Raw genomic sequence first — 12,519 nt, forward strand, 5'->3', positions numbered from 1 at the left:
CAAATGTGCTATGTGAGACACAAATATCATGGGGCAATTCCATTTTGTTGTTTTAGATCTTCCGGAAATGGGCTCTCTGATACTTTGAAGATATGACCCATTTTATAAATTGACTTTATAGGCTATTATCCAATCAAAGCCCTCCTTTAGGATTGAGCATTCAGCAAATCACCAGCAGAGGGAGTTCCCTTTGAATCCATTTTCACATTCACTGTGTTGGTGGTGCTCATAAAAATGTATTATAACTTCAAAAGTAGCAGAGACCCAATTTGATGTACTTGTGGAGTTAACTGTTTAAAACAATATGTCAAAAAATAAACAAAATCAGAGGTCACTTTTGAGATATTTACATAATAAATCAGGTGTATTCTCCTTTCTAAACACTATTCATATTTTAGAGCACATGGTTAAGGTTTCAGATGAAACCAACACGGGCTTCCTTCCCTCAAAGTACCATTTTATGGATTTCATTTCAGGAAGATCCAAAACATCATAAATATATTTGGGGCACTCTGTCACGGAATTGCCCAAATGTTAAAAAGGAAGTGGACAGCAGAGCCCCAGAACGTAGAGCCATTGCATCTCAATGACCGATTCACAGTTCTATGCCACTGATGCAGTTCTTCCAACAAACGGATCTACACAGTGGTGAAAAATATGCCACCCCCACACTGTTGATTCAATTAAGCTGACTGTACCCGATGCCACCTCTTTCAAGCATCCTGCTATGCCTCTATCTCTCCCTCACTCCCTTCTTCCCTGCCTTATCTTACAAAAACAAAACTCCTCATGGCATAGGGCCTTAAGGCAGCCTCTGACCACAATCATGAGTGTGAAGGGATACGATGACATGAGTAATGTATCCGTCTTTCATGCAAGTCAAAAAGATATGGTTATGTATGTGTAGTTTGTATGTTTGTGAGTTGAAGTAGGATACAGTCTCACAGCTTATACTACAGCACGCATGCAGGCACACATACGCAAATGGGAGTGAGCAAAAATGACAAACACACAAAACATTTGTAGGCCTACACATCTGACCTACCCACATGAAAAAAATACTACAGTTTACTATAGAATACTACAGTACTTGCTACAGAACTCTGTTGTAAACTGTAGTAGACTATACTACATACTGCAGTATTCCTTTATCATGTGTATTACTTACTATATAATTTTGCAGTATACTGTAGAATACTATAGTAAATACTACAGTATTATCCGGAAAAGAAACACTGTACAAAACACTACTGTGATGTCCGCAATAACACAAAAGTGTCTTAACTATAGTAATACTACTACAGTACTTCATTTGCATACACCCTGCCCATTCTCCTACCCCACTGGTTCTCAATCCTGGTCCTAGGAACCCAAAGGGCTGCACATTTTTGTTTTTGCTCTAGCACTACACATCCTGATACACACTACACACTGCAGTTACACACTGCACAGCATACACAGCAAGATAAATAACAGTTTTACAAGCTTATGAAGCCTGGTGAGAGGGAGAAACCAGGGGCATCAGTTGGATATTTCAGAGTATGGCCTAGTTCAAAACCAAAAAAATGTAATAGGGTACAAAAAAGTAGACTAAAATCATTCAAATCCCGATTCAAATGCAGCGGCTGTTTAGCGTAAAGGATGGCTTTAGGATCATGTGGAGCATCGCTTGGAGAGAAGCTGCCAGCCTGCGCGTCTTTCTCTCAGAGAGAACAGACAGTGCGCTAATTGGTATCGGTATCAGCGTTGACAAATCATAATCGGTCGACCTCTAGTCTTTATTATTGGATCAGTACCACTGGAAAGTTTTTCTTGGAACAATAATTTCTTCCAGGCTAGATGGATGTTACAGTTAAAGTCGGAAGTTTACATACACCTAGGTTGGAGTCACTAAAACTCGTTTTTCAACCACTCCACAAATTTATTCTACTGTCTTCTATCTTCTACTGACATCTACTGAGTGCATGACACAAGTTATTTTTTCAACAATTCTTTACAGACAGATTTTTACACTTATAATTCACTGTATCACAATTCCAGTGGGTCAGAAGTTTACATACACTAACTGACTGTGATTTAAACAGCTTGGAAAATTCCAGAAAAATGTCATGGCTTTAGCTTCTAATAGGCTAATTGACATCATTTGAGTCAATTGGAGGTGTACCTGTGGATGTATTTCAAGGCCTACCTTCAAACTCAGTGCCTCTTTACTTGACATCATGGGGAAATCAAAAGAAATCAGCCAAGACCTGAAATGCCGCTCAGCAAGGTAGAAGCCACTGCTTCAAAACCGCCTTAAAAAAGCCAGACTATGGTTTGCAACTGCACATGGGGACAAAGATTGTACTTCCTGGAGAAATGTCCTCTGGTCTGACGATGGCGCAGAGTACATAAATGCCCTTTTACCAAATTCAGTTCGGACATTTGGAGTAGTTAGCAGGATAAAGTCCAGCGAACAAAGAGAGTACCCATCACATTTCTGAACAATAAAAATGCACAAATAAAAAGGTAGTAAACCCAAAATGGCTTTGTAAATAAAAGTATACCAGTGACTGAGCCTACAAGTGACTAGAGAAGGCCAGCCAACCCTGGTATACAAAGTGCAGTGGTGCATAAGGGTTTTGCAGTTTAAAATAAATCTCAATGTGCCATGGTAAAGAGTGTCAATTGATCTCAAACACTGAGCGGAAGCATTCATATATAAAATATCCCCATAGTCTAGTAAAGGCATACATGTAGCTGATACTATTCTCCTTCTGGCTTCAAAAGAAAAACACGCCTTATTCCTAAAATAAAATCCCAATTTCAGCTTAAATTTTTTTGTAAGTTGTTGAATATGCAATTTAAAAGAGAGGCCGTCATCAATTAAAATTCCAAGATATTTATATGAGGTTCCTTGCCCTGACAGATAGTAATAGGTGAAAGCTTCAGAGGTCTATTTATTGCTTTAGAAAACACCATTAGTTAAGTTTTGTCAGTATTGAGGATAAGCTTAAATGTTGAACAGTATAAAAAGCTGTTTGCATGTTCTGGAAAGCTTTTGTGAGAGGCGAGGCACAACAGTAAATAACATTATGATCAGCATAAAAATGAAGTTGTGCATTTTGGACATTTTTGTTTAAATCATTTTTATAAATAGTGAATAAGAGAGGACCAAGTACAGAGCCTTGGGGCACACCATTCAAGACAGACAATTTAACAGACATAAGCAGATCAAATTGAGTGCACTGAGTTCTATCAGACAGATAGTTAGCAGACCATGCAACTGCATGCTCCGAAAGACCTACACTCGACAATCTCTGCCTTAGTATAGCATGATCAACTGTATCAAAAGCCTTAGAGAGATCAATAAAAAGTGAGACACAGTGATTTTTTGTCAATGGCTTCAGTGATATCATTTAAAACATTCATGGCTGCTGTAATTGTGCTATGCTTCTCCTGAAGCCATTGACAAATAAAGTGGTGATCCTAACTGACCTAAGATAGGGAATTTTTACTAGGATTAAATGTCAGGAATTGTGAAAAACTGAGTTCAAATGTATTTGGCTAAGGTGTATGTAAACTTCTGACTTTCTGACTGTATATTGTACAATTTGTGTCCCCTTTTCGTAGTCCTAGATTAGATGGTTGCATTCAAGGCAAGGTACATTTTACTGATCTATTCAACAGTGTCTGCAGAGTAGGCTACTAATTTGTAGTGATGGGAAACTAAGGCTTTCTGAAGGCATTGCTCTGAGATTAATTATCTGTTCACAATGCACATTAATGACTGCTGTCCAGCAATGAATGTGGTTATTAAATAGACACGTTTTTTTTCTCTACTGTTTCTATCAAGACTCCATGGCGCAGTAAGTTGTTAGCTTTAGAAGCCTATAATCAGTTGGAATACCAGGTCCTGGGTCTCGGTGGCGCAGTGGTTAAGGGCGCTGTACTGCAGCACCAGCTGTGCCACCAGAGACTCCGGGTTCGCGCCCAGGCTCTGTCGTAACCGGCCGCGACCGGGAGGTCCGTGGGGCGATGCACAATTGGCCTAGCCTCGTCCGGGTTAGGCCTCATCGCGCACCAGCGACTCCTGTGGCGGGCCGGGCGCAGTGCGCGCTAACCAAGGTTGCCAGGTGCACGGTGTTTCTTCCAACACATTGGTAGGGCTGGCTTCCGGGTTGGATGCATGCTGTGTTCAGGGGAGAAAGCATGTGTCCAAGAACGATGTATCAATGAAGAGATATGTGAAAAACACCTTGATGATTGATTCTAAACAACGTTTGCCATGTTTTCAGTCGATATTATGGAGTTAATTTGGAAAAAAGTTCGCGTTTTGAGGACTGAATTTTCGGATTTTTTTTGGTAGCCAAATGTGATGTATAAAACGGAGCTATTTCTAATACACAAGGAATCTTTTTGGAAAAACTGAGCATCTGCTATCTAACTGAGAGTATCCTCATTGAAAACATCAGAAGTTCTTCAAAGGTAAATGATTTTATTTGAAGGCTTTTATGTTTTTGTTAATGTTGCGTGCTGGATGCTAACGCTAATGCTAACGCTAAATGCTAACGCGAAATGCTAACGCAAGCTAGCTACTTTTACACAAATGATTGTTTTCCTATGGTTGAGAAGCATATTTTGAAAATCTGAGATGACAGTGTTGTTTACAAAAGGCTAAGCTTGAGAGATGGCATATTTATTTCATTTCATTTGCGATTTTCATAAATAGCAGTGCGGCTTGGTTGGGTTGTGTAACATTTGCTATCTGGAGGAAAACGCATTATTTTATTTGAATGCTTTTCTGTTTTTTTGTGTAAATGTTGCCACTGAATGCTAATGCTAAATGCTCTCTCAATACTGTTACACAAATGCTTGTTTTGCAATGCCCATACGGGAGTTGCAGAGATGAGACAAGATAGTAGCTACTAAACAATTGGATACCATGAAATTGGGTAGAAAAGGGGTAAAATTCAATTCATCTTAGTTTTGACGGTATTGAAAAACCGTCTGTGGCTTTTCGCAAATACCCAGGCCTAATTCTTTCTAACAAAATATGGAGTAAATTGAGCATTGGGAAAAGCACACTTTTAACATATATATTTTTTTACCTTCATTTAACTAGGAAAGTCAGTTAAGAACAAATTCTTATTTTACAATGACGGCCTACCCCGGCCAAACCCTCCCTTAACAAGGACAATGCTGGGCCGATTGTGCGCCGCACAACCTCATATCCCAGTTTAACCTCATATGCCTGGCATTACACCTGGGAAGCAAACACTTAAATTGTGGCCTGGAGCAGGGCGAACACAACTGAGGAAGGCATTTTTCATCATTTGAAATTGACACAAATGCAAGGTGTCTTCAAAATACTATGCATATTGGAGGGGAATTCTGACCCCGAGTTAAGTGCACGTAAATGGAACATCATTCTCTTTTTATGCGTATTCTGACATTGAACTTAGTGATGAGAGTAGCATGCTATTCACCCGCTATTTGTTTGGGAGGGAGATCAAAGAATTGTAGGTGTGGCAGAGGTGTGTCTACACATTCTGTACTCTGACCATGTCTTAATTCCCTCAGAATGACACCACCTTTATGCGCGATGAAACAATGAATAAAGTCGAGCAACCTGTCGGTTCCATGTGGAACAACATGTACTTTATTTTATCCAATAAAAATTCTCCATGCACTGTAATTTTCAAATTGATAAGAGCTATTGATAAGAGCTAGGTAAATGAGTAAGCCATTTGGATAAGGGGATTGTAAACATAAATGACAATTGTTTTTTATCTATTTTATCTCATGATCGCTGGAGACAAATGTGAAACTAGTCATATGGCAGTAAACTGAAGCATATCACCTTTACCAAAATGAAGTTTATGAAATGCTGACCTTATAACTGTCAGGGATGAAATGTGTAGACCCAAGCTATAGAATTCTATAGCCATGTGCAAATGAAAATATATCGCCAAACCTACCGAGTTGATTTATAGTTTCGAGAATGTTTTAAACCTGGAGCCTGGCGCACGGTTCACAATGACTGGACCGTTGTTATCACAGTTCCATGATTAGTGAGTATTATTAGGGTGCATTTAAAGGAAATCTGTTCAACCCCTACTGCACACTTTTCTCACTTTCCAATATTTCATAGCTTGAACAATTGAATATGGCTATTTTCAGGATGAATCAAACCACTGTATGCTATATTTTGTGCGTAAAGGCCTCCAAACGATTTTAAAAAAAGTTTTACTCATAAATACTTTCCTAACCCTAAAGAATATACAAGATCATAGTTTTTTAAATCTATTGGTGTTAAAAAGGAGAAACATTTAATGTGTCAAATTGACTACAAAGTGTAAATAGGATAATTTTGGTCATAAAGTCTGTCTTGTCCAAAAATGAGATTTGCGAGATTATAAGAAAAAATGGAATGTCACTGAATGAAAGGTCCCTTAACAGTTTTCCTTGGGTTGGGTCATATAGTGACCCTGTTGGAGTCATGTCCAACCTGGTCATCAGGAGAGAACAGCCAATAAAGTGAACGTATATAAGGACTCCCACACCACTGTAGTCGGCTGCTACAGACCGCCCTCAGCTTCGGGAGACGCACCAAGCTTTCTTTCTGATGTCCTGCACAAGTTAAATGACTCTGAATTCGTTATTTTAGGAGATTTGATCTGGGACATGCTTACATCTGTATCGGACTCTTTTAAAAACTGTATGACTCTCTGAATCTCACTCAATTAATTAATGCGCCGACAAGACCGAATCCCAGAGCACAGAAACAAATCAACTCTATTTGACATTATTCTAATGAATACCCCTCACAAATACACATCGACTGGGATATTCTGTAATGATGTCAGTGATCACTGTGCAATTGCTTGTGTTAGAAATACAAAAATGACCAAAACCCCGTTATATTTTTTAAATACATTTTAGACAGTTTGATGAGTAAGCATTCTTACATGATCTGCACCATAATATTGACAGAGTAAGTCGGATTCCCGATGTTGACACTGCCTGGGACTATTTTTATATGAAATTTGTGTCCATTTGTGATAAGCATGCCCCTGTGAAGAAATGTAGAATCGGTGGAAGGAACAATCCCTGGTTTTCAGATAACTTTGCAGAATTAATTAGAAAAATAAATATATATTGGGCTCAAGCTAGACATACAAATAATCCTGTTGACTGGGCCTCCTTCAGAGTGCTAAGAAACAAATGCACAGGTTTGATCAGGAAGTCCAAATCAGATTACTATTTAAAAGCAGTCACAGAGAACCTAAACAACCCTACCAAGTTCTGGAAGCTAATCAAATCAGTATCAGGTTCTAATGTATTCTCTGGCCTTCCTGACCATTTAATGATGGACTCCAATGAAGTGAAAGATAAAGCCAATATTGTAGAGGTTTTTAATAAGCACTTCATATCTGCTGGTTCAGTTTTTAATAATGGTGGGGCCCAGGCCTCGAATGTAAGCTCTGTTACAGTCAACTATGATATAGGCCCTCATGTAAACCATTTTAACTTTGAGCCTGTTTCTTAAAACGGATGTCTATAAAGCACTAAAGGCAGTAGACACTGAAACGTCTGCAGGTCCAGACAACCTGGACCCCTACCTATCACAGCTGGCATTATTACTGAACCTGTGGCTCACAATTTCAACTTGAGGCTCTTGACAAATTCCATACCCAGCATTTGGAAATCAGCTTAAGTCCTCCCACTGCTAAAGGGAGGAGATCCCTCAGATGTGAATAACTATCGCCAAACTCCCTATCCTGGCCAAAGTCTATTAATCCCTTGTGAACTCAAAACGTATTAATTGAAAAGAACATACTGAGCGGGATTCAGTCTGGCTTTAGATCGGGGAACAGCACCACAACTGCAGCTATGGCAGTGGAAAATTACATTATTAATGCACTTGATAAAAAGCAACATTGTGCTCACTGTTTGTGGATTTATCAAAGGCCTTTGATTCAGTTGACCATGAATTGTTGCTAGCTAGACTCAGAAACATTGGTCTCAGTGAAGGGGCAGTAAATTGGTTTAGGAATGATCTTTGACAGAACACAATGTGTATATACTGACAATCACAAGACTAGCTTTCTTGAGATTAATATAGGTGTGCCCCAGGGTTCCATTTTAGCTCCAGTGTTGTTCTAAATTATTAATAGTTTTAATTATGTAATGTACTGATTGTTGCTGCTGCCTTGGCCAGGTTTCCCTTGAAAAATAGACTCTGGGTCTCAATGGGCATTTCCTGGTTAAATAAAGGCAGGCAGGCAGGCAGGCAGGCAGGCAGAAATAAAGAAAGAAAGGAAAGAAACAAAGAAAGAAAAATGGACTACTCCAAATTGGAGATTGCCTCAATGGCGCAAAAAAATTCAAACCAAATATAACATTTCATATACAAATATTTAAAGCATTTAATGAGACAACTAAAATATGTGCAACATGAAGATATTGTCCCATTTATATTGTGTAATTTATTGACTGTCCCCAACTAACCCCAGAGATTGGATAGCCTATGTCAAACCAACGTTTCCACTGTTCGCACACCAGCCTAGGAGACACAAGTCCTGGTTAGACTGTTTGAAGTTATCGAGAAGTTTGAGCGACTGCAACTGTGTACTGTTTTGGCAGAGTGAATGTACAAACGCTTGCCACGTGCAAACACACACACACGAGGAATCACCCAAAAGCATGTTTCAATGTGTGAAACACACAGGGCAACACAGCACACACACAACCCCCAAAGAAACTCAGCGCCCTACCGCTGCTAAGCAGGAAGAGAGCTTTCTTTTCATCATTTTTATAGTCCTGTTCGGCTTCCTGAATTACCCACGCACCACTTTCCCAGTTAGAACTTATAGCCAGCCTCCTCTACATCCCAACACCAGGCAAACCCACTGAGCCTTAAACCCAAAAAAGCAGGTTACAGGTTCAAAGCCCATCCAGTGTTCAAATGTTCGGGGTAATTGCAGATGTAAATGGACACGTTCGACATTCCAGCTGACTTTACAGGCGGGTCGAGACTGACTGATCACCTTTTATCATAAATAACTACTCAATATTATTTGTAGGTCAGTCAGTCAGTCACAATTTACCCATGATACATCACGATTTTGATGCTCTTGAACACAGCCAATAACTTTGAGGTTTAGATGACGTACCTGGTGACATAGATGCCCTAAAAGAGGGTTTTCTCGATCCACCAGAAGGTGCACATCTTTGTTCTACCCGAACACTAAAATGCCAGATTCAATTAATCAACTAACTGCCAAGCCCTTGATTAGTTGAATGAGTTGTTTGTTGAATGAGCCTTTTTCACTAATTGGTCTTTTGACCAATCAGATCAGCTCTGAAAAAGATATGACGTGAAAAGATTGGAAGTGATTGGTGGAAATAAAATATCAGAATTAGGCTGCCTGTCTAAACGCAGCCTTTGACATGTAGGTTGTGTGCATGGATATAAATCCTGCTAACATTGGCTTACATCACATAGCATAGATGTTCAGTTTTCTCAAGAGGAAGACAAATAATGAAGTGAAAGAGAACTGCGTCAAAACTCTCACAACTACATTGTTCTGAGGCCAATGCCTCCCACACAGTGAGGTATGTGAATAATACACAAGGGGTTTTCACAGTATCTAGGACCTCGAGATGAGTACCGCTTTTGTTTTACCTGTAGCCTAGGTCTGAGGCACTAAATTAACCATTTGATGAAGAGAGTTTCAAATCAACATTTCCCACTGGGCTAAATTTAACGATAATGATGACAGCCATATATGAAGCACCATTCTACTTTGGTTGGGGTCCTGAAGTAAAACAAATCCTATGTAGATAACTTATAAGCCATGTGTGTTTTCTTGATCTGTGTCTGTAATGCAATTACATGCAGTCATAATAGTCAAGGTGGTAATGTATTCCATAAACACCCACGTCTCAGGGTCTATCAGTGAGTAATAATAAAGCATTAACCGCTGCACACATTCTCAGAGAGAAAAGTAACCGCAGGAATCTGCGGAATCTTGGGAGAACAATTGCTGCTACTGGAATTCATCTCCAGTGACTGCTGTGGATGAACTTGTGTTTATTTACGAGAGAGAAACCATTAATGGAGGGTTGGGAATGGAGGGATGAAACATATACATTGTTCCTCCCAGAGGAAGCAGAGAGAACAGAATTAGGCCAGGACAGATATTTACTTGTCAAAACAGTTTACTATAGAATACTCCAGTACTTACTATAGAAGTATCTAGTAAACTGTAGAATACTATACTACACACTGTAGTATCCCTCGATCAAATGTAGTACTTGCTATATAATTTTATAGTATACTGTAGAATACTATAGTAGAATACTAGTAAATATTGCAATATTATCTGCAAATGTCTGCAAAAACGCTAGTATGCAAAAACACTCTTTTTTTTTACTGTAGTAAATACTATATAAATACTACAGTATTTAATTTACATATACTGTACCCTGCCTATTCCCCTCCCCCATATCCAATGTGTGCCACCCATAAGTGAGAAGCCTACATATCATGTATAGACAATTTTGTTTCCCCAACAGGTTATAGAAAATAGCAGAAGTGCTGAATGATCGGTTCAGAGCCTAGACCCATCTACCCGTTATGGACAATTTGCTCTTTTAGCATTTCTCCAGTAGATTTTGTCATGGAGAAAGTCTCCACTTCTATGTCAAAGATAATAAAACAAAAACACTATAGTAAGTACTACAGTGATGTCTGCAAAAAACATTACAGTATGCTACTACGGGTCTGCAAAAACACTACAGTAAATACTACAGTATACTACTACAATCTGCAAAAACACTACAGTAAATACCACAGTATACTACAATCCGAAAAAAAACACATGAATTACTATAGTATATACTACTACAGTTTGTTTACTACAGTATTTATACTAGTTAACTGTAAATACTACAGTATACTAAAATAAACAATAGCGTTCACTGTAGTGTTTTTGCAGACTTTAGATGGGATACTACAGAAAAATCCGCAAAAACACTACAGTGAATACTATAGTATTTTTTAATGTGGGTTAACACTGTCGGACCAAGGGAATCTCATTCTAATCTGATTGCGTTCCTGCCTTTACAAAAAAAGATTGCAGTTTTGAAACTGCACTCCACTGTGGTATTTTGGACGCAGTAATTGCAGAATAACTGCAGTTAAACTGCACTCTATCTGTCGTTACACTGCAAAAGGACTGCACAATCCAAGATATTGAGTAAGATCCAGAAGGCTACAGGACCAGGCGCTTAGAAAAACAACACAGACTCGCACGTTGTTTCCTCGGTTCACTTTGGAAGTTTAGATACATTATGCCCATACCTTTGTGCTTTTCCATTCTCAACGCACGACCAAGCCTCTCGGTTCTCACGGTTTCGTCTCGGAGAAGACAATCCCAGGCTGTAGTAGCCGGTCAGTGAATGTCAACACTAGCTCGTGAAGGGACGCTTGATAGATAGATACCGGAGCTCCGATGCAGTTTTCAAAGAACTACTGATCCGATATAATGTACTGATGCTTGTTTCAAAGTAAGATTACCACGTGATCAATGATGTCCGATGCTTCTTTTGATCACATGCTTTTTTGAAACGTGTGCTGCAAAATGCGAGTTCCCACTGATTTCGACATGGGTTCGGTTCTTTCGATTCCGAGTTGCTTTCAAACATCGACCTCTACTGGTATTAGCTGATATTGGTAGACTTTCGTGCCATTGTTCAGTAGGCTGTTTCTAGTATAGGGCTCCTGATGGGTTGCCTACAGGATCTGATGTCCTAGGACTAGGCTATAGGCACCACTGAATAAGGGACAGGTGAGCTACTAAATGAGAATAGCATTACCAGACATTCTCAAAAAATATTGCTGTGAACTATTTTGCAGACCATTTCTCCCTTCTGCCTATTTTTGTTTCCTCATCGAAGGCAATTTTGCCCCATGCAGTTTCTATATAGTCAAAATATTGAAACGACCCTGGGTTTATAATCGCGGAAATCGACTCTGCTGCACGAGCATGCTTTTGTGATACAGTCGATAGCGCGCTGGACCTCGGGCTCGAAGATCGAGGGTTCGAGATCTGCTCCCTGCTGTTTCATTACAATATGTTAATGTTGACAAGCTTTCGATGCCGATTTGCTGTGCTCCATCACTTTTTCAATATGAGAATAAACGGAGCTAGTAAAACAATTTCTGGAAAATGAATGCAGATACATTCGAAATAAATTGTATTTAATTACCACGAAAATACCATAAAAAACGATCGGCGCTCCAATCGCTTAAAATGACATCTTATCAAGATCTGTTTCCTAAGCCTAAATCATACTCATTATCATTACAAATTATTATTATTTCCAATTACAAATAGAATATTATCACTTCTAACAATGGTGCTCGTTTAGTAACGTTATATCAAAGCTGAATCAATGATTCACATAATAATTCATTAGCATTTTACATAACATAACCGAATATAATACCATAGCGTAGTAGGCATATAA

The 12,519-nt window shown here is 39.1% G+C and overlaps 1 protein-coding gene across 3 annotated transcripts in view; it reads right to left on the reverse strand.

Moving 5' to 3' along the window:
- Positions 1-11,592, reverse strand: part of LOC139368289 (actin filament associated protein 1-like 2) — a 134,511-nt gene extending 122,919 nt beyond the window's left edge. For 2 of the 3 annotated variants that reach the window (XM_071107036.1, XM_071107035.1), the window contains exon 1: positions 11,351-11,541. In XM_071107036.1, coding sequence (XP_070963137.1) covers positions 11,351-11,366 — 16 coding nt within the window. In that variant the 5' untranslated portion in view covers positions 11,367-11,541. Of the gene's footprint in view, positions 1-11,350 lie in introns of all 3 variants that reach the window. The other variant, XM_071107034.1, reaches the window with a different exon arrangement.
- Positions 11,593-12,519: the final 927 nt, after the last annotated feature.

The sequence above is a fragment of the Oncorhynchus clarkii genome, chromosome 16, assembly GCF_045791955.1.
Source record: "Oncorhynchus clarkii lewisi isolate Uvic-CL-2024 chromosome 16, UVic_Ocla_1.0, whole genome shotgun sequence".
Lineage (NCBI taxonomy): Eukaryota > Metazoa > Chordata > Actinopteri > Salmoniformes > Salmonidae > Oncorhynchus > Oncorhynchus clarkii.